The sequence below is a fragment of the Symphalangus syndactylus genome, chromosome 5, assembly GCF_028878055.3.
Source record: "Symphalangus syndactylus isolate Jambi chromosome 5, NHGRI_mSymSyn1-v2.1_pri, whole genome shotgun sequence".
In the NCBI taxonomy this organism is placed as follows: domain Eukaryota; kingdom Metazoa; phylum Chordata; class Mammalia; order Primates; family Hylobatidae; genus Symphalangus; species Symphalangus syndactylus.
The window spans coordinates 44,192,830-44,216,206 of NC_072427.2; the positions used below are offsets into that span (position 1 = coordinate 44,192,830).

Below are 23,377 nucleotides of genomic sequence, written 5' to 3' on the forward strand. Positions count from 1 at the left end.
CAGATTGGGGACATTTTGCTGCCTGGAGACCTGGAAAGAGGGGATACTAGAGATTAGGGAAAGAAACATGGAAAGATTTTGACAGATTTTGCCTATTTCAAAATTTAGCTGAGAGCATGCCCTTTTGGTCTTTTCTTGTCTGCCCTGCACAGGCTTTTCCCCCATAAAACCCCAAACTTGGGACAGTAATATTAGGGCCATAGTTCGTCTGTGTCATGAGTGAAAGTTTTTGTGGGCTCACCTCAGGAGGACTTGACATTAATACCAATGTTTCCAAGAGAGAACATATGTTCTGTCTTCCAAGTGATTTATAAGTAGATATTTGGAATATAACTGGTCTGAGTTGCCTGTGACTCATAATACTATTCGTAATACAGTATGCCTTGCTTTTAGAGCTAGCCTCTCCTGTTGTGACAATTTGGTATGCTGTCAAAATTCCATTTGCACAAAGTTCCTTTGCATCTCTTCTCTGTGTTGCTGCTTCAATTCCTGGTAGGTTGTGCAGATATTATTTTACTGTTGATCTGTAAAGATTTATTTGTTGATGTGGATGGAAGAGCATGTGCAATATTAAAACTATCAACTGTTGTGCACCGAATCTGGTTCAGCATCCTTACTAATAATCTGGTCACTGCTTAACTCGCTAGATAGACTTAAGCAATTAATTTAACTTCTCTAGGGCTGAGTTTCCATTTTTTCAGGATTGAAGTAATAGCTGACTTATTCATTTTACAGTTTCTGAATATTAAATGGTAATGATTATCAAAATGTTTTATATTGAAAAATAAAAATTACAATGTGAATATTCACTTAATAGTAATTTTATGTGGAAAAGACCTTTGTAAACTTTAGTGTTGGAGTTTTTTCATTTTTTTCTGAGTGATATACATACCATGAAGAGTTTTTTATGCTTTTTCTCTTAATGGAAAGTGAGAAATTTATGTGTTCTTGAGCAGTCAAATAATAATTTAAGGTTGAAATTATGTTTCCTTAGATAAATTAACTTTGAAGATTCCTTGGAAAAACCTTTATGGAGAAGCAGTTGTTGCGACCCTAGAAGGATTATACCTGCTTGTTGTCCCTGGAGCAAGTATGTTATTTTAGGTTATAACCGTTCAGTAACATCACATTGAAATTAAATTGTTATCTGAGTTAAGTATTTTAATACATTTATTTATTAAGATAGAAGGTAATTTAAATAAATGAATCATACATAGATGCACTTATATGCATACTTTTATGTATGTATGCACATATATATTACCACATTTGTGTATAAAGTATTTTTGTTTTTGAAAATTTAATTCATTTTTGCAATTTATTCTATTTTCTATGAGTACTTGTTTTGCAACTAAGGCTTCCTGTTGAGCTGCATTAGGCAGATTTACTGATAATAAATGCAGTGAAATAAATCTTTAAAAATATCCTGATGTGTTAATCTCCAGATTTCAAGATTGAAAAATTTATTTTTTTTCCTATTTTGTTGCTTCTGATTTTGAGTGAATGTTCTTTCAAAAATGTGTAAAACTGGTAATTTTTTCCTTCAAATGATAGTATTTTAATTTTTAATGTTTTAAAGTAGTGATGTTTAAGTAATATCTTTATTATTATTTTTTCATTTATAAGAACAATATAATGTTAAGAAAAGTTTGGATGTTTTAGGGAAAAATTACTTACAATTTCTCAACCATTGTACAAATAAAATTTTTATTTTTACATTTTGCTCTTCAGTCTTTAGTTTATGCATACCTGATTTTCAGTAGCTGTTACCACATTATATATACAACATTGACTTGGCCTTTTATTATATACGTTTTTGATATGTTTCACAGTTTTCACGGTGACAGTGACAGTTTTGAAAGGCTGTATGGTATTCTATTGTGGGCTACCTACTATTTTTTGCTTTATAGTCAATACTGTAAATACTAGTCAATACTATAGTCAATACTATAAATACGTCATTGTAGTCAATACTATAAATAAGTCATTATAGATCTTTTTTATTCTTTTGTGTTATTTCCTTAGATTGCATTATCAGAAATGACATTACTAGATAAAAAGGGCTTATATATTTTATGATTGTTGATATGTATTCTGAATTACTCTCTGAAAGTTTAAAAAATCAATCTACATTGATCCCAGGTAGTATTTGGATATTAAATTATTCCAAATTTACCACTGATAGAGCAATATTCTGGTGTACTTTCTGTCTTCCTTCTGTTTCTACTTCTTATCTTTGTTCTCACCCTCCTCCTGTCTCCCTTTTTCCTACCTGCCTTTCTACCTGTAATTTCTTTTCCTCCCTCCTTTTTGTATTTAAGTTTTTTGTAAGTGAATAGGAATAATTTATGTTTAAACATTTCGTAAAACTAAAAATGTGAAAGTATTTTTGTATTGCAGAAAGATTACACACTTACACAATCATAATGAGGCTGAACTTTTTCCATTTGTTTATTTATGAATTCCATTTATTTTTGTGTGAATTGACTATATATTTTTAGGTATTAAGTATGATGCTGAAAAAGAAGAAAAATCCTTGCAGGATGTGAAACAGAAAGAGCTATCCCGAATTGAAGAAGCCCTTCAAAAAGCAGCAGAAAAAGGTAAAAAGTTTGTTTGAGATAAACTTAGACATACCTATATTTTAGATATAATTAATATCCTTTAAAGAGGATGCTTTCATAAGCCTTCATAAAGTTGAAGTTCTAAAGACATAATTTTTTTAAAATCTCAAAATATTGCTTGTATTTTCATGACTCACTTTTAGGAAAAAGTAATTGCCTTTTTTCTGTGAGTGTTTTATCATGTTGCCAATTTGGTTTTTCCACTTTTCTTAATTAGTCATTTTTATTGTGCTAGTTTGGGAGACTTTCCAAATTTTCAGTATTTGCAGGCCTGTTTATTTTGGGCAAATGGTAACAGTTTCTTTGTGTGCATGTTTACCCGTGTTCTTGCTGGATAATGAGGTTAAGCATAATGCTATAGTGAAATGATGTTTAGAGGAAATGCTGCTGTAATTCTAGTCCTAGCTATTTCCCTTCGTGTTGTACAGGATATTAAAAAAACCCAAAAACTTGATTCTTCAGGTTTTAACATTTTAACATCTTGCCTTAACGTTTACATTTTTGTTTTTATCTGAAAATAAATCGGATGACTTTGATTTGGTTTGTAGAGCAAGAACAAGAATATGATGAAAAAGAGTAGTCTATAGAGTGATGAGTTGAAGGACTTTTCCAGACATCTAATGTTTATCTCAATCAACAATTGCTGATTAGAGTATATGAGTTATTAACATTTTATATAATTTTGTGTCATTTGGTGGCATGTGTATATATTTTTATGATGAAGATAGTCTCTCTCAAAAGATAAAGCAAATATTGAGTTAGAAATGATGTTAATTATATCTAGATATGATAAGATTTCTTTTCCTAGCTTAAGCTGTTGTCATTTAATTGAATCAATTAGAAATCTTTTTTAAAAATAGCTTGTTCCTTAAAGTTTTAAATCAAAGTTTTAAATTCTTGCTCCAAGTATTTTTTCTTATGCAGAAATATTGATTCTTTTATTAAAAGTTACTAAACTATTTAAAAATACAGAGGTTACTATAATGGAAGAAATTTTCTAAAAACTTCAACATTTTTTCCCTTATTTTCACACAAGCATATTTTGTCTTCCTGCTGAAGCTTAAGTATCTGTATTTCTAGGAAAACAGTTTTCTTTATTTGTATGACTTTTGCGTGGCCAAAAAGCAAGCCAAGAATGGTTTTGTTTCATGAAAATTAAGTGTGATTTTTTTCTTTATATTCAATTTTGGCTAATTAATATATTTAAAAGTAGTACTATAAAAATGAAGACTAAGAATTGGAGAGCACTAGAATTTCATTTTTTTCTTGAAACTATTCAGATTAGGATATTAACGTGTGTATATTCATCATTAGGTATATTGATGTATACGTAGATATATTGATATAACATGTAATTACACATTTATCATTTACAATTACATAGTAAGTTACATATATTATTTAGAAACAAATCTTAAACTCCTCCTTTTTAAAAAATGGAGCATGACTTGTATTTGCCTAAAGAATATTTTAGTGTTTTCAGTCACCTGTAAGAAAAGACGTGGTGTATAGTCTCATTTGTTTTCGTGGTTGACAGTTTAATTGGTAATATGATTATTACACATTTTGTACTCAGACTTAGGAAATTTTGACTCCTGAGTCTTCAATGCTGAGAAAACAGACATTTGGGTCTGACAAAGAGGCTATTATGAATGGTTTGATATAAAGGATGTACATCTGTAGTATTAATTTTGTGTAAATAGAACTGTTCGGCCTATGCTGTATATGGTAATGACATTGTAGCTTCTTGAATGATAAAATTTAAGTTTTTTTCATATAGAATTAAAATTCAAAAAGTGAAACTGTTTTAACACTCAGTTTTAACATATTATATTTGTCAAAAAAGTTTTGAGACTAAAAGATGAATTCAGGAATTGGGAAGTATATTTAGATTATTTTTTCCTTAACTGTTAACAAACACATTTAAGAATGTTGCAGTATTCTTTTCTCATTTCTGTGGATGTGAGTCACATCTTCAAATAATATTATTCATGTGAATGATAGAGGACAACCCTGACCTTTATATATTTCACATTTTACCATTATTAATAGTTATTAATTATACTTTATTTTTCTACTTGTTTATTGATATTAAAAGCACAAAAGCACTGTTGCACATGTATAGGGACTCAGAGAGGGAAGGAGAGGAGATGATTCAACTCTAAACAGCAGATGATAAAAATGAAAACAAAATTATCATGCTGATCTGTTCATAAAAAGGATTTTGACTTAGCTTGTTTTATGTGGTAAAAATATACCGTTTCCCACTATCATATAGGAATAAAGTAAAATTGAAATAAAACTATGCGTTCATTTCTAGAAAATTTGCTTAACTGTAAAAATAAACTGACATTTTTCTCCTTTTATTTCATTGGAGTGAGTTTATTTTTCTGGAAGGCTATCATAAAGAGAAACATTAAATTCCTAGTAAGGCCAAAAGATTCGCAAATGCTAGATTCTGTACTTAAGATGCTGGATTATATCAAAGTAATATGTACACACACTTGAAAATCAATAGTTTTGCCAAAACGACATGATAAAAAATGGCAGTCCCTTGTTTCATCCTTTGCTACTCTCCAGACCAACTTCTTTGAGTTAGTAATATTTTTTATCAATGTTAACATTCTGTCATTAATCTAGTTCATTAATATAAGGCATTATCTAGGACTTCCTGTTATGGTAGTCAAGGAGTTTACTTCTCTTACTATCTCCTTGCACCCTGAATTCTCCTTCCCATTTTCTCATAATATGGATATATCATAATTTTTGGCCAATTACTAGTCACTACTTAGATTACTATGACAATGCGATTATTGTTCACTGCGCAGGTCACATGATGTGTGTGTTAGGCAGTTTTTGCGTTGCTATAAAGGAATACCTGAGACTGGATAATTTATGAAGAAAAGAGTTTTAACTGGCTCACAGTTCTGTCAGCTGTATAGGAAGCATGATGCCGGCATTTGCTCCTGGTGAGGGCCTCAGGAAGCTTTCAGTCACGGCAGAAGATGAAGTGGAAGCAGGCATGTCACCATTTATGAGGGACCCACCCCAATGATCCAGTCACTTCACATCAGGCCCCACCTCCAACACTGGGAATCACATTTGAACATGAGATTTGGAGGGGACCAATATCGAAATCATAATGTACTACGACTGTATTTTCTTTCTTATACAACCTTTTGTTTTTCTTGAATTTGTAAATGCTGCTTTCTTATTTGCTTAGTCTTCTATGTAAATTTATCTTTAATTCTTTTTTACATGCTACATGAAATTTGTCTGCCATATGAGTATTGATGGTATTTTCCAATCGTGTAAACCCATCTGTTGGTATTCTCCACCACCCTGTTGTCTCTTGGAGTTCCCCCTCTGAACTGATTGTTTTTTAGACCAGCTGCACAGCTGTCATCTTAGGACTGGTCTTAATTGCTCGTCTGTGTTTAATTCTGTGTTTCCTGGTTCCTTTGCCTTTTTTGCTTCCTTAACTTATTTGTTTTCCTAGAACACATCTAGAAGCTTTTAAGAATGGATGCACCGGATATAATTTCGAAAGTTCTTTTAAGGCTGAATATCTTTGTGTTTTACTTCTACACTTGTTTGATTTGTCTGGGGATAGAATGCTAGGTTAAAAATTAGAATTTTGAAGGCAGCAATGTTTTCTAGCTTCCAGGCTCCTTTGAAAAAAGTCTGATGCCAGTCTACACATTGTTGAAATCAGAAAAATTAGAGAGTCCTTGGACCCTCCTGTCAAAGACCTTACATTTTAATTGGACAAATAAGAAATTTGCATAATAATAAGCAAGAGAAAGTGTTGAGTCCCATCAAAGAGGTACAGACAGTTTTACTGGAGTTCAGAACGAACACAGTCGGCCAAAGAGATCAGGGTAGACATTGTGAAGGTATATATTTCAACTGGATTTAAAAGATGGATCTGCAGAAAGAAGGCATAGGTAGAGGAGACAGTGAAGGTGGGAAAGTATAGAGCATCTGTGGGATCAGCTAACATTTTGGGAGTCTGATAGAGAGTAGTTGGATGTAGGGTTGGAAAGCTAAGTTTAGGTCAATTTTGAGAGATTTGCATGCTCTGATGATGTTAATGGTGATGACAGTGAAAGTAGTTGACATTCATTGAGGATTTACTATTCAGCAGTCACTCTTCAAAATACTTTATATGAATTAACCCATTAATAGTCACATTTGATAATAGGTGCTATTTTTGTTGCCATCTTACAGCTGAGGAAAGTGAAAGTTAAATAATTTGTTCTAGGTCACACAATTAGAAAATAGTAGAGCTAGAATTTGAACCCGGTCTGGCTCTAGATCTCATAATCTTAACCCTGTACAATGTGAACTTTCATCTGTAGCCAGCGGGGGAGTAAGTTTTCCTTTTTCTTTAAGAGTCCAAGGAATGACATGATCAGAGGTATGATTTAAGGAAAAACTTGCAGTGTTATCTAGGATAGACTGGATTTGGGGAGCGAAGTGGAAGATGCTATCTAGCCATCATTAACGAGAACGGATATAAAGCATTCAGATAGTGTATCTAAAGGGACCATATCACACTAAAGTAAGATGAGGTCATTTCAGCCGACTCTAAAATTAGTGTCAAATATTACAGTAATATTTTATTCTGAAAATGGGCAAAATGGCATGCAAAAAGAGAACCAAAATAGTGGATTTTTGCACTGTTTGAAAACTTGTCAAAAATTTTGTGAGCCATTAGCCGTAATTGATATTTACCTGCCTCACATAATTTGAAGTGATTATTATAATTTTAATTGTTAAGAAGTTTGTGTGTTGAAAGAACGAAAATGGTGTCACAGTGAATATTTCCTTAGAAATAAAATAGTTTTGGTGTCAGCCAAATTTTAATTACCCTGTTACATGATTTCTAATTATTTGAAATTAAATTTAGGTATATTTTACATGTGAAATTAAAGGTGTCTTTACATTGCTTTGCATTTTGGTTATTGCTGCCATGTGGGATGCAGGCACACATTCAGGGGAGTTCATATATGGCTTGGAGAACTTTGTTTACAAGGACATCAAGCCTGGTGGGTATGCACGGTTAATTGTATTCAACTATATAAACATATTCTTGTGTATGCTTGTGCTTTTGGTGGAGTCCATTTGATGGCATGCCATCCTTTTAGAAAATATGGAAATGTAATTTGTGTTTTTCCCCTTTACCATCATTTCCTTTTCCTCACCTGTAGTCATTTATTCATTCACTAAATATTTGAGTGTCTTCTTGTGGCAATCACTGTGCTGGATGATGCTGGATGTTTGTGGGGTAAATAAACATGATTCACTGTTCTTACAAAGCTTAGAATATGATCTACAAATAACTTTCAGATTTGGGCTACCCTTTTGACTTTAGTTCTAGAGTTCAGTAGTTTCTGAATTAAGCAGTTCCTCTCTGATAGAAGTGGTTTTAGAACGTAAAAAGCAATAAAGTGGATTTTTTCTTTTGAATTCAGAACCTTGACAGGAGGTGTTCCTCTGAGCTTTGTTTCACCTCTGTTGTAGCTCTGGAGATACCTCTAGACTACTGTCCTGTACAGCATATTGAAATTTCAAGCCTCGTAAAAGGCAAATTAAAGGCTTACTGTTTGTATTAGGATTTATAATATGATTCTTTTATATACTAGGAAATCTACCAAATACATTAAAATAATACTTTTTAGTATTTTACATAATCTTATTTGTTAAACTTTATGTTTTATATCATACTTCAAGAGCTTGTTATATTAACTCAATCACATTTAAATTTGTTTTGATTAAATGGCAAGTGGGTCTGTATCTTGAAATTTGTAAACAATAAGCATCATATTAGAATTATTTCTGTAGCTAGGAACTTTAATAGGTTGATTCATGTGACAGATGGAAGAGGAATTTTCATGACAGGCTTTACAGCATTAGGTGAAATTACCCTGAAAGCAGTTTCCATTCTAATAAACCTACTCCTTCCGTAAGTGTGCCTGTGTTAATTTGTCTTATAGTTACTTTGTTTAATATCAAAGATAGCATGGAGATACTCATGGCTCACTGTCCGGTTTTGTAGGTTATAATCAAACCAGCTTACTGTAGTCTGGGTAGCATTGTTAAAAACAGCAGACTGTAACAGCTGTCACCATAAAAGAAAACATCATTGATTCAGTTTTTTTTAAAGGTATATTAGCATAGATAAAAAAAATGAGGTCCAGAATGTTGGTGCTTCTGAAATGAGAATAGTTTATTTTGTTGATAATATCTTCATTCAGCTGGCTAGGACTGAATGTGTGTTTCATGATCATTTCCTCTTTTCAGTTTCTGAGTGCATATTATTTCCTCATTTGATGTTACTTTTGTTTTTTTTTTTATTCTAAAGCAGTGGTTCTCAAAAAGTCAAAATAATTTTCATAATAATACTAAGCATTATTTGATTTTTCCTTTTGTTGACATTTACATTGCTGGTGCAAAAGCAATAGTGTGTAAAAATTGCTAGCTGCCTTAGCATGATTCAAGGCAGTGGCACCAGACTATAGTAGTAGTCACTGTATTCTTCACTACCATGTACTCACAGTAAGCAAAATGAAACAAAAAAATTGCCAGTTTTTACTTAAGAATTCCCTTGATGAAGTAGGAAGTTTTAAATTTTAATAAACTTCAACCCTTGAGCATGTCTCTTTAATATTTTGTGCAACAGCAGAGAAAGTATGCCTGAAGCATTTCTGCATACTGAAGTAGGATGATTGTTTCAAGGAAAATTACTTGTGCAGATGTTTGAGTTGTGAGCTGAGCTAGGTGCTTTTTTTCTGGAAAGCCATTTTTAGTGGAAAGAATCACAGACTATCATTATTCAGATTTGGTTGTTTGGTAGACACTTCAACAAAACCACTTCAAGGAAAAGCAACTGGCAATATTTGTTGCCAATGATAAAATTTGAGCTCTTGAGTAGAATTTTGGAAAACTTGTATTTGCCACTTTGAGATCGACAGCTTCCCAGTAGTACTTTAAGACTTTTCTGATGAGATTGGTGGTAATATTAACAGATGTGACTTTTGATATTAAATAATGAAATGACTTGACATTTTGAAGATTTGCATAATTCAATAAAGCAATATTTCCAATGGATGATAAAAAACATACATGTGTAAAGGGGTTCATTTAAAGTGCAAGATGGACTAATTGATTTTAATTTGTATGAAAAATTCATTGATAGGGTTTCAGATTCCATGATGCAACTACCTTTAAGAAACTCCCACTCGTTAAGTTTGATATGAAAAGGCAATGAAAATGCTCCCCCCTTTTCTAATTATATATCTATAGTGAGATCAGATTTTCATCATGTACTTCAATTAAAACAACATATCTCAACAGGTTGAAGGCAGAAGCAGATATACTAATCCAACTGTCTTCTACTAAGTGAGACATTAAAGAGATTTGTAAGAATGTAAAACCATGTGACTTTTCTCACAATTTCCTGTTTAAAAAATATAGCTATTTTTATAACTATATGTTATTATGTAATGGCTTATTTTTAAATGAATTCGCATTTTTTGAGTTTTTATTTATAATATGGTAAATATCAATAGTTATAACCCACATAAATAAAAAATTCTGTAGAGTCCTCAAGTTATAAATGCTAAATGGTTGTGAAACCAAAGTCTTTGAGAACTGCTTTGGTTTGTGATTAAGAACCATACATTTATTATTTATCGGATTAATTAGAAACTTTCTCTAAAGAGCTGTATTAGCTCTAAGATTAGATTTAAACTGTTTAGAGAGGTTTAAACATGGTGTATCTGCCATTGAGATGAAAGACAGAACATGGGGCTAGAACAAATATGAAACCAGAAAGATAATTGGTCAGGTAAGAGGAGAATTTAACATGAGGCAGCTGAGTCTATGTCTTTGAAAGCTGTTCTAGCCAAGTGGAATGGTTTTCATGGCTAGTCTGGCTTTCTTACTTGTTTCTTTTCAAATGGTATTTCTTTGAGAACTCATTCTTTTTATGTATGTTTGATTTATGAATAGAACAGAGTCAGTGACTTTCACAGTGGCAAGAATTACTGGAATAGTACTATCCTGATTGTGTTACATTACTTATTAAGTGTTTACTTCTTGAAACTGAAGGTTTTATTTTTGTAGTCCAGGATTTGTTTCTTAATTTTTGTAGTGGCAGAACAATTTGCTTTTAAAAATCAAGGAAGGGCAAATTAAAAATTTCAAGCTCAATTTCACATATATTCTCTAAAATATATATGACATGAATTTAGTTGGATCTGAATTTTTTTTTATTCATTTGAACAGATGAGTATTGTATGCTTTGTGCCCAGGTATAGGATTATCTCTGACCTAATGAAGTCTCCTGCCTGATGGCAAGACAATTGAGCAAACACTTCAAATATGGTATAATCACTGTTTAATGCAATTCTGTGTAAGGTACAGGCCCTGGGGATACTTGGAGTAGTTTAAGAAGGCTTCACACAGGCAGTAGTGCTGGACCTGAGATTTAAAAGCTGCCTAGGAGTTCGCCTGGTGAAGAACTTCAGGGAGGGCATCACAAGTTCACAGAATGACATGTGTAGAGGCATTAGGCATTAGAAAGTATGGCTTGTTTGGGAAAGTATAAATATTATTTCTGTAGTATCCAGTGCAAGGATGCATGGCAAGAGATAGAACAGGACAGGGACGTAGGGTCACATTATAAAAGGACTTTATTGTGTAAACACATTTTAATTATGTCTGGGAGGTTGCAGAAAGTCTTTAAATAATTTTGGTCAAGAGATTAACAGGCTGTAATTAGTATTTTAAAAGACATCAATCTGGTAACGGTAGAAGGACCTTTAGTAGGAGCTGAGGCTGGAGACTAGAGATCAGTAGATAATACAGAGACTGCCTCAAGAGTTCAGGCTGGAGGTGATGCCTGATAGGAAGTTGAGTATGAAGATTTGTAAGTTGAGTAAGACCGGTATTGGTAAATGCCAGAATGCAGTGAGGCAGTGTTGAAAGAGAATGAGGTTTTAAAGGAATTCCTGATCGAATTCAGTGTACAGTCCAATGTACGTGTTATGCCCACTTAATGTTCTTTATATCCTTGAGTCATTAAATAATTTGCTTGTGAAGTGTATCATCCAGAGGAAGTCATCTGTGGGCAACTTACCCTTTCATTTCATTTGTATGCCTCTGTTCCTACCATATGTTTATCAAAACCTTCTTCTGAAAGTTCTGTATTCTGTCATTGTTACATTTCCAGTATTTTGGTAATATTGAAATTAAAGTGTAACTTTGTAAAGTCATTAATATTATAAATGGCATTGGGAATGGAGATATTATCCAATTTTAGTATAATTACACCTGCCAATTTATTTTCTAGATTAAATAAGGTTATTCTTTACAGTAGAATGTTATTCTAGACTAAAGAAAGTTTGTAAATTTGTCTTTATATTGAAGTAACAGGTCAGTTTAGAGTAAGGTAAGGTGAGTTGTGCCAAAATTTGGGGTTAGGAAGAATTCTCTTGTTTTCTTTTCTGTCCTGTAGTCTGCTAACTTGAATCTTATCCTTTTCTCACTAAAATGCTTCCACTGAGAAGGACGTAAACGTAAAAAGCACAAAAAGCATTTTAAGAAACCTTTTAAAGGTCTTGATCGTTCAAAAGGTAGGTAAAAGTAGTTTTATGCCATGGTGTTGTTTATACACATTGCCACTTTATTTCTGATTTGGAATGTGAAATGAATGTGAGCTAACAGTATAAATTCAAAAACAAGTTTTAAGTTGGAAATGCATATTAAAATATAAAGACACTATTGGCTGTAATTTCCATTGAGTAATACCTTAGCTATCCTTTGGTTATTAATTTTGAGGTATATGAGAATTTCAACTCTTGAGCTTGTATTTTTCTATTTTTTAATAGATAAGCCAAAAGAAGCCAAAAAGGATACATTTGTGGAAAAATTGGCAACTCAAGTAATAAAAAATGTACAAGTAAAAATCACAGATATTCACATTAAATATGAAGATGATGTAAGTAATTTTTATTTACTCAATTAAATATGTATTTTATAATATTCTTGAGTTCTCTATATATGGATTATCTGTACCCATTTTTAAATCCAAGATTAATTTTTTTCTTGTGAGTACACTACCATATCTTCTTGTGTTAGGCTAGTTTTATTGGGCATTTATGTACATAAATATACTATAAAATTACCATGTGTTCCTTTCTGAAGCTGACATAAGAGGTTTTTGGATTGTCTTCTGTTTTTTTTTGAATTTTATTTTATGTGTTAAGACATAATATTATAATTTTAAGGAACTAATTTTTGCTTTATGCTGACAAAAGAGTTAATTCTAAAAGGTGATGAATAACTAATGCTAATGTTAATTGGCCAAAAAGTGACTAAAATCTGGTCACTTGACTATAGTCTCTTTCTCTTTACATTCCACTGAATTGGATTGAACACCCAAAACTATTCACACACATATGCAACAGTAGTTGCACAGAAGAAACCAAACTTCACTCATAACCAAAAGTGTAACATCAGCTGATTAAGAACTGTTTAACTGGCTAATTTTAATTAAAATACAACATGTATTTTGAACAATATGCATTGCTTTGTTTAAAAGTTTGAAACATGTAAGAACTTGAATTTTTTCATTTATCTAGGAACCTGGAAATGTTCATTGCTTCTAAAAATGAGTTTGCATTCTTTTTGTTTTTAATTTGAATTGAATTAAAGCAATACTAACATTTCTAGAATTTGTTTTTCTTTTCTTGATAAGTTCCCTATGTAACTTGATACAGTCAGCAGGACACATTTATAGATTGTCAAAAAATACCACCTCTGTCTTATACTGACTTTATTTATGGAGTCATTAAAATGAATTGTGTTAACAAATAAATGTCTTAAAAAAACCTCACTCACAAATGCCTTTGTTAAACAAACTTAAGAAAATAAAGTATACCCAACACATCACGAAAGTGGAAGAATTATCCTTAAAATCCTATGTTGAGAAAAGTGAACCTGGGTACACTGTTGGTAGGAATGTAAATTACTACAGCCATTTTGAAAAACAGTGTGGAGTTTCCTCAGAATCTAAAAATCAAATTACTGTATGATCTAGCAATCTCATTTCTAATTTGTAAAATTAAACTTTATCATAGGTATGTATATATAGGAAAAAAACCTAGTATATTTAGGGTTTGGTACTATTTGTGTTTGCAGACATCCACTAGGGGGCTTGGAACCTATCTCCAGAGGATAAGGGGGAATTGCTGTATATATCCAAAGGAATTGAAGTCAGTATGTCAAAGAGACGTCAGCATTCCCTTGTTCATTTCAGCACTATTCTCTATAGAGAAGATTGCCCAGCAGTGGATGAATGGATAAATAAAATGTGTATATACACAATGGAATACTATTCAGCCTTTAAAATGAAGGAAATTCTTTCATTTGCAAAATTATGTATTAAGAAATGGGTGTAGAGAAAATATAATAATTTATCATAAAGATGCTCACTGGATAATAGCTGTGGTTTGTAGATAGTACATTAGCAGCTGAGGGTTGTCTTTAACAAAACAAATGAGTTTCTTCAGAAAGAGCTGCAGGTTATTTTGAGCTAGTTATCTCTAAGTATAAAAAGATGAGTGTGGGAATAAAGGAAAATATTTTGCCACAAATCATCATATATCTGATGTTAATTAAAATGACTTATAAAGCTGTTCATACTTCTCAACTGTACCACATGGATTTTTTCCATTTAGAAAGTTGTATGTGACTAAACTCTGGAGTCCCAGTTGGATGATTTAGAACATTATCCATTTCCCTTCTCCTTATTTCCCTTAGTTTCTGCCATGACCAAACAATTCTGTAAGACTTTTCTTTAAGATGTCTAAAACAGTGATACTGTGCACATTGTGGTATAGTTTAAGCACCATGGATTGCAGCTTAGATATTGAAGAACAGAAATAGAACAAAAACTTAATGTTGACAGATTTTGGATATAGAGACTAAAGAAATTAAATATTAAGGATCTAGAGATTTTCCTAGAAGCATTCTGAAGTGTTAAGAACATTAAAGGCTTAAAGAGATAGTTCATATTTCCAAGTATGAAAGCCTTTTTTTTAAATGTGTGAATTTAAGGAGTACAAGTGCAGCCTTGTTACATGATATACTGCGTAGTGGTGAAGTCTGAACTTTTAGTGTCTCCATCACCTGTAATATACGTTGTACCCATTAATAAATTTCTTATCATTTACACCTACTTCTCACCCACCCTACCCTTTCAAGTCTCCAATGTGTATTATTCCACACACTGACCACGTGTATTCATTATTTAGCTGCCACTTATAAGTGAGAACATGCAGTTTGTTTTTCTGCTTCTGGGTTGTTTCACTTAAGATAATGGCCTCCAGTTCCATCCATGTTGCTGCAAAAAACCCAAACAAACATGTTTTCCTTTTTCTATGGCTGAATAGTATTCCACTGTGTACCCTAAGTGTTATTAAAATGATTTAGTGGCAGTGTTATCTGTAACACCTTTTAAAATTTATCTGTGAAAAAATCTTTGATGATACACATAAAAAGATTATTCCTTTTTAACTGTCCAGAGAAAAGTCTTGTTAGTCATAGTGAGTCATCTTCTAGTATGAAAAGAGTTCCACTGGGAAAGGATCTTATTGGTAGCATAGAAATGGTATGTCTACAAAATATGGATAATCCCAGCCATGTTATTACCTTCTTCCCGTGTTTTCCACAAATCCAATTGGGTTGTATGACTTAACCTGTAAACACATTTCCCTCTGCTGCCTATTGTAAAGGACATGGATTTGCCTTCACCATCAGCATATTTTACTGTTATCTTTTCTTCTTTGGTAGGTCACTGATCCAAAGCGGCCTCTTTCATTTGGTGTCACACTGGGAGAGCTTAGTCTACTGGTAATGTTTGCTTTATTTAAAACTTCTGTGGAACCTGTAAAGTATTATTCTGAAGTCACAGGGTAAATTGTCTAAAATCAACTATGCGACAAAGAACTATGATTTTTTAAATATATTATCATACTAAACAACTTTTCTAGAAGTTTAACATTTTTAGTGATGCTATTATTACATTTTAAAATTCTTTTTGTCTTTCTTTGTAACAGGTATCAAAATATCATTATCAAATAATTTGAAAGAAATAAAAGGTGTATCTTAAACGTGGGGAAAGTAGGGGAAGATGAATTCTGTAGAGTCATGTGTTCATCTTTGGTATAGGTAGATGGAATTTCTAAATAGCTTATAGATATGCATATGTTTATGTATGTGTATGTGTGTGTGTGCACACTCATCTCATTGGGCAATATGTAAATTAATTTATTTTGATTATAATGAGTTTTTGTTTTAATGGTCTTTAAGGGTAGACAGTGTGTGTGTGTATATATATATATATACACACATACATATATATGCTGGACATTTTTATTTCTATTACAGGCAACTAAGTGGTAGGAAACATGTTTTGGGGCATGTATGGAGAGGAAGATGTGGTTCACTTAGATACTTTTAAAGTTAAGGACGGTACAGGAATTGAATTCAGCTCTGCACCAAGCGGACCTAATAGACATCTACAGAACTGCCCACCCCAAATCAGCAGAATATACATTCTTCTCAGAACCACACCTCACCTTTTCCAAACTTGATCACATAGTTGGAAGTAAAGCACTCCTCAGCAAATGTAAAAGAACAGAAATTATAACAAACAGTCTGTCAGACCACAATGCAATCAAACTACAACTCAGGATTAAGAAACTCACTCAAAACCAGTCAACTACATGGAAACTGAACAACCTGCTCCTGAATGACTACTGGGTACATAATGAAATGAAGGCAGAAATAAAGATGTTCTTTGAAACCAAGGAGAACAAAGACACAACATACCAGAATCTCTGGGACACATTTAAAGCAGTGTGTAGAGGGAAATTTTTAGCACTAAATGCCCGCAAGAGAAAGCAGGAAAGATCTAAAATTGACACCCTAACATCACAATTAAAAGAACTAGAGAAGCAAGAGCAAACACATTCAAAAGCTAGCAGAAGCCAAGAAATAACTAAGATCAGAGCAGAACTGAAGGAGATAGAGACACAAAAAACCCTTCAAAAAATCAATGAATCCAGGAGCTTTTTTTTTGAAAAGATCAACAAAATTGTTAGACCGCTAGCAAGACAAAGAAGAAAAGAGAGAAGAATCAAATAGATGCAATAAAAAATGATAAAGGAGATATCACCACCGATCCCACAGAAATATAAACTACCATCAGAGAATACTATAAACACCTCTACGCAAATAAACTAGAAAATCTAGAAGAAATGGATAAATTCCTGGACACATACACCCTCCCAAGACTAAACCAGGAAGAAGTTGAATCTCTGAATAGATCAATAACAGGCTCTGAAATTGAGGCAATAATTAATAGCTTACCAACCAAAAAAAGTCCAGGACCAGACAGATTCACAGCCGAATTCTACCAGAGGTAGAAGGAGGAGCTGGTACCATTCCTTCTGAAACTATTCCAATCAGTAGAAAAAGAGGGAATCATCCGTAACTCATTTTATGAGGCCAGCATCATCCTGATCCCAAAGCCTGGCAGAGACACAACAAAAAAAGAGAATTTTAGACCAATATCCTTGATGAACATGGATGCAAAAATCCTCAATAAAATACTGGCAAACCGAATCCAGCAGCACATCAAAATCTTATCCACCATGATCAAGTAGGCTTCATCCCTGGGATGCAAGGCTGGTTCAACATACACAAATCAATAAACGTAATCCAGCATATAAACAGAACCAAAGACAAAAACCACATGATTATCTCAATAGATGCAGAAAAGGCCTTTGACAAAATTCAACAGCCCTTCATGCTAAAAACTCTTAATAAATTAGGTATTGATGGGACGTATCTCAAAATAATAAGAGCTATTTATGACAAACCCACAGCCAATATCATACTGAATGGGCAAAAACTGGAAGCATTCCCTTTGAAAACTGGCACAAGACAGGGATGCCCTCTCTCACCACTCCTATTCAACATAGTGTTGGAAGTTCTGGCCAGGGCAGTCAGGCAGGAGAAAGAAATAAAGGGTATTCAATTAGGAAAAGAGGAAGTCAAATTGTCCCTGTTTGCAGATGACATGATTGTATATCTAGAAAACCCCATTGTCTCAGCCCAAAATCTCCTTAAGCTGATAGGCAACTTCAGCAAAGTCTCAAGATACAAAATCAATGTGCAAAAATCACAAGCATTCTTATACACCAATAACAGACAAACAGCCAAATCATGAGTGAACTCCCATTCACAATTGCTTCAAAGAGAATAAAATAGCTAGGAATCCAACTTACAAGGGATGTGAAGGACCTCTTCAAGGAGAACTACAAATCACTGCTCAATGAAATAAAAGAGGACACAAACAAATGGAAGAACATTCCAGGCTCATGGGTAGGAAGAATCAATATTGTGAAAATGGCCAAACTGCCCAAGGTAATTTATAGATTCAATGCCATCCCCATCAAGCTACCAATGACTTTCTTCACAGAATTGGAAAAAAGTACTTTAAAGTTCATATGGAACCAAAAAAGAGCCTGCATCGCCAAGTCAATCCTAAGCCAAAAGAACAAAGCTGGAGGCATCATGCTACCTGACTTCAAACTATACTACAAGGCTATGGTAACCAAAACAGCATGGTACTGGTACCAAAACAGAGATACAGACCAATGGAACAGAACAGAGCCCTCAGAAATAATACCACACATCTACAACTATCTGATCTTTGACAAACCTGATGAAAACAAGCAATGGGGAAAGGATTCCCTATTTAACAAATGGTGCTGGGAAAACTGGCTAGCCATATGTAGAAAGCTGAAACTGGATCCCTTCCTTATACCTTATACAAAAATTAATTCAAGATGGACTAAAGACTTACATGTTAGACCTAAAACCATAAAAACCCTAGAAGAAAACCTAGGCAATACCATTCAGGACATAGTCATGGGCAAGGACTTCAGTCTAAAACACCAAAAGCAATGGCAACAAAAGCCAAAATTGATAAATGGGATCTAATTAAAGAGCTTCTGCACAGCAAAAGAAACTACCATCAGAGTGAACAGGCAACCTACAGAATGGGAGAAAATTTTTGCAATCTACTCATCTGACAAAGGGCTAATATCCAGAATCTACAATGAACTCAAACAAATTTAGAAGAAAAAAACAACCCCATCAAAAAGTGGGTGAAGGATATGAACAGACACTTCTCAAAAGAAGACATTTATGCAGCCAACAGACACATGAAAAAATGCTCATCATCACTGGCCATCAGAGAAATGCAAATCAAAACCACAATGAGATATCATCTCACACCAGTTAGAATGGCGATCATTGAAAAGTCAGGAAAACAACAGGTACTGGAGAGGATGTGGAGAAATAGAAACACTTTTACACTGTTGGTGGGACTGTAAACTAGTTCAACCATTGTGGAAGACTGTGTGGCAATTCCTCAGGGATCTAGAACTAGAAATACCATTTGACCCAGCCATCTCATTACTGGGTATATACTCAAAGGACTATAAATCATGCTGCTATAAAGACACATGCACACGTGTGTTTATTGCGGCACTACTCACAATAGTAAAGACTTGGAACCAACCCAAATGTCCAACAATGATAGACTGGATTAAGAAAATATGGCACATATACACCATGGAATACTATGCAGCCATAAAAAGTGATGAGTTCATGTCCTTTGTAGGGACATGGATGAAGCTGGAAGCCATCATTCTCAGCAAACTATCACAAGGACAAAAAACCAAACACTGCATGTTCTCACTCATAGGTGGGAATTGAACAATGAGAACACATGGACACAGGAAGGGGAACATCACACATGGGGGCCTGTTGTGGGGTTGGGGGAGGGGAGAGGGATAGCATTAAGAGATATACCTAATGTAAATGATGAGTTAATGGGTGCAGCACACCAACATGGCACATGTATACATATGTAACAAACCTGCACGTTGTGCACATGTACCCTAGAACTTAAAGTATAATAAAATATGTTTATATATAAAATAAAGTTAAGGACAGTGAACCATAAATCATACCAGGCAAGTTTGCCTTATGACTACTTATATGGAGAGGGCCTCAATAAGGAAAGAAGAGGAAGAAGAATGGTAGGGTGGTAGACCGGCAGAGAAACAGACAAAGAAGGACATGGTTATGTGGAAGGCTTAACAATGTTGTGGGCATATAGAGAAGTAGAGATACACATCGAGTTGAAGAACAGAGGGGAAACAATAAAGAAAAAGAGAGAGCTGAAGAAACAAAGGAAAGGGAGTGAAGGAAACTAGTTTATCCTTTGCCTGTTTCCAAAATGAATTTGAAGTAGCTTTTGACAAAAAGAAGAATACAGTAACACCTTTAAAGAGGATAGAATCTGTGTTCTAAAGGATAGAGAGAGAATTGTTCCAGAAAACTGTAACTAATGATAGTGGTCATAAGGGAGCAGAGTAACTTTGAGCTTCTAGCAAACAATGCAAAAAGTACAAAATAGTCATATACCTCCTATTGTCTGATAACAGGTATACTATTGCCTAAGAGTATGTAGTTTCCTTAATGTTTGCTGCTGTTTGTCCCTTTGTATCTTTGCTCAGACTCTTCATTCTGCTTTAGTTGTCTGTATTACTTTCTTCTCTTTGTCTTCCTGGTGATTCTACTCAAGTTTTAATACTTACGTGATATATGACCTTTCTTTCTCATTCTTTTTCACTTCCTTCTTAGAATTTACCGTTCCCTCTTTTATGCTTCCTATTGTATTTTATCAAAGACCTGTAAAATATTATTGTACTGGTTATCATGTTAATCTCCTTCTGTCAAAACCACATTCATTCACTGAAGTAGTACCTATCTTTTAGTGTTTTTGTGATGATTAAATGAGATAGTTTATGTAAAACATTTGGCCCATTGTCTGGCTCAATTATTTCCTGCTTCAACTATTATAGTGGCTATTATAACAACAGCAATAGCAAACCTACCTCCTTTGTATCCATACCATTTATTTTTCTTTGCAATTACAATCTAACTTATAAATCTAAAGTTGTCTTCCCACCTCTGATCTGGATCTCATTTTACCTATCTGCCCACTGTACTCCCACTCTACTACTCCACTGAAACAGTTCTTAACAAGTTTCTCAATAACGCCCTTGCTGCTAAATAAGTTTAGTATTTGGTGTTGCTGAACATGCTGTCCTTGTAGAAACAGGGTCATGCTGTAATTTCCATACTCTCCTGGTTTTCTTCCTATTACAAAACAATTACTTGTTTTTTTAAAAAGAATGTGTACCATATTCAATAGTGTATAGGCTGGTTCTCTATTTTCATTCATACCCGATTCTTTCCACTGTTCAAATACATATTAACCCAGTAATTATTTTCTGAATGAATGAACTCAAATTAGAATCATGTCAATTCTCTTTTCATTGTTTCTATGATTTTGTCTTATAAATATATGTAAAGAAATAGATAGCTAATACTATTTAATGTTAAATTATTTTGTTACATTTTATAAGTATTAGAGCACTATTAATGACATCCATACCACATTTCAGAGGTATTCTCTTTTTTCTTTTAGACTGCAAATGAACACTGGACTCCATGCATATTAAATGAAGCAGACAAAATTATATACAAGGTATTATGTTGAAATAAAAGTTTTTGTTAGTTTCCTAGATGCACTTAATTTGTTTTCTTGAAGGAACATTGATGGAGCAGAATGTGCCATTGGAGTGTGAGTTAAAAGTCTAGGGTCTAGTTTTGGCCCTGGTACTTACTATGTGACCCTCTGTAATCACTTACCAATTCTGAGGTATAGGTTCTTTACCTATCAAGTGGAAATACAGGATACAGTTAATAGTTCCCAAATGGTGCTTTACTAGATGTTGAGATATTTTTAGATGTGGTAGGGAAAGTATTCTCTGATCAAGTAAGATTATTGATTAAAGTACTAAGCTATACATAATTAAACAGATACGTTTCATTTTATTTTAAACTATAGAGCTTTAGATATGTTAACAAACACTGTGAATCTCCAAGAGGGATATTTAGTATGTAGCTTTCCCACCTTATTGACCGTAGACTCCTCTGCTGCCACCTGTTTTCAGGAAACAGCTATTCATATCTGCTGGAGGGATCATGTCTTTTTTTTTTTCAGCACAATATTTACAGGGTCCGTTAAATACTAAATTCTGAATAAATATTTGATAATTGAATGACTGAGTTCCTTGGAAATAGTGTTCTTGAAAGTGCAATTTAGCAAATGCTAGACTTAATAAAGTCTGAATAACATGAATATATTTTCCCCTCATTTTTATATTATTTTCTTGAATTTACATTATTTTCTTTGAATTTAAAAATTCAAAATGGCATTTGAGTAATTTTGGAGTGGTGAGCATGAGAATAATCTTTTAATATTGATTCATAATTTCAGTGTGTTGATTGCTTGATCTCTTTCATTTTTCTCTTACAGCTTATACGACTTGATAGTCTTAGCGCCTACTGGAATGTAAATTGCAGCATGTCTTACCAGAGATCAAGGGAACAGATTTTGGTAATATTAATGTATACTTGGAAGAGCTAACTTCACTCCCACTCCCTAAATTTGTTTAATGTAAGAGGGCCTTCATGAGGACAGGATATCAGCCATTTGTTTAACTTGTATTTCACTAAATCAGAAATATTAAAACATCCTTTCAAATCCACTATGTGTCTTCAGAAAAGCAGTTTTGTTTTTGAAGGTGTTTGTGAAATCATTCACTGGGCAGTGACATCAGAGCCCATGGTATTAAATTAAAACTGTATTTATGCTTTTTTACCTTCTCATTTTGATGATATTCTTGCCACATTCTGATATTTCATATTAGAATGATTAAGAGTATTATAAAGATAATATTTCTCAGATATAAAGCATGTATCTTTGACAAAGGTTTTAGACATTTGTGATGATGATTTTCTGAATAGTAGAAGATTAATTCAAAACTTCAGTGTGCTAAACCAGTCTTAGCCATGTTTATTTACTTAGAGGATAAAGAACAATTCAATTTTTAGAACTGGATAAATTTCAATCTTCTATCTCTGATTTCTCAGAAAGATACTGTAACATATGATTTGCCTTTGACTAGAATGTGTCTGAAATCCCCGTGTATAGATATACATATAAGTACATTTTTTCGGAGTCAGAGTGGACATACTACAAGGTTGTTTGTAGACATACAGAATTCTTAAAATTTTCTGCTTCCGTATCTTTATACTTGTAAATAATGCTCAGTGTTTTTTTCTTATTGACTACTGGTAACAGAGAAACAAAGATATTGATGTAAGAACCAAGCTTTGTGTGTGTGTGTGTGTGTGTGTGTGTGTGTGTGTCTGAATATGTGTGCGTTTTCTTTTTCATTCTCATTCAAATTTTTTGTTTAGGATCAGCTGAAAAATGAAATTCTTACAAGTGGAAATATACCCCCAAATTATCAATACAGTAAGTAATAGTAAAGGTTTATTTCATGTTACAGGAAGAAACATAGAATTAAATACATTATTTTAACGTACTTTTCTGATAAACTTACTTAGTCAAAGTATATTAATTTTATACCTTACTATTATGATACAGCATGTTTGGGTTATAACTTATTATTTAGGAATAGATCGTAACACACACCACTGGAGAATGAGAGAGAAGGGCACTATAG

The 23,377-nt window shown here is 33.2% G+C and overlaps 1 protein-coding gene across 5 annotated transcripts in view; it reads left to right on the top strand.

The window, feature by feature from the left end:
- The window catches only part of VPS13C (vacuolar protein sorting 13 homolog C), a 194,336-nt gene that overhangs the window by 21,182 nt on the left and 149,777 nt on the right, over nt 1–23,377 (top strand). For 3 of the 5 annotated variants that reach the window (XM_055278275.2, XM_055278277.2, XM_063638846.1), the window contains exons 4-12: nt 995–1,090; nt 2,502–2,603; nt 7,613–7,675; nt 12,200–12,265; nt 12,521–12,630; nt 15,486–15,545; nt 21,268–21,327; nt 22,162–22,242; nt 23,109–23,166. In XM_055278275.2, the coding sequence (XP_055134250.2) occupies nt 995–1,090; nt 2,502–2,603; nt 7,613–7,675; nt 12,200–12,265; nt 12,521–12,630; nt 15,486–15,545; nt 21,268–21,327; nt 22,162–22,242; nt 23,109–23,166 (696 nt within the window). The remainder of the gene's footprint in view (nt 1–994; nt 1,091–2,501; nt 2,604–7,612; nt 7,676–12,199; nt 12,266–12,520; nt 12,631–15,485; nt 15,546–21,267; nt 21,328–22,161; nt 22,243–23,108; nt 23,167–23,377) is intronic. The other 2 variants (XM_055278276.2, XM_055278278.2) reach the window with 1 other exon arrangement.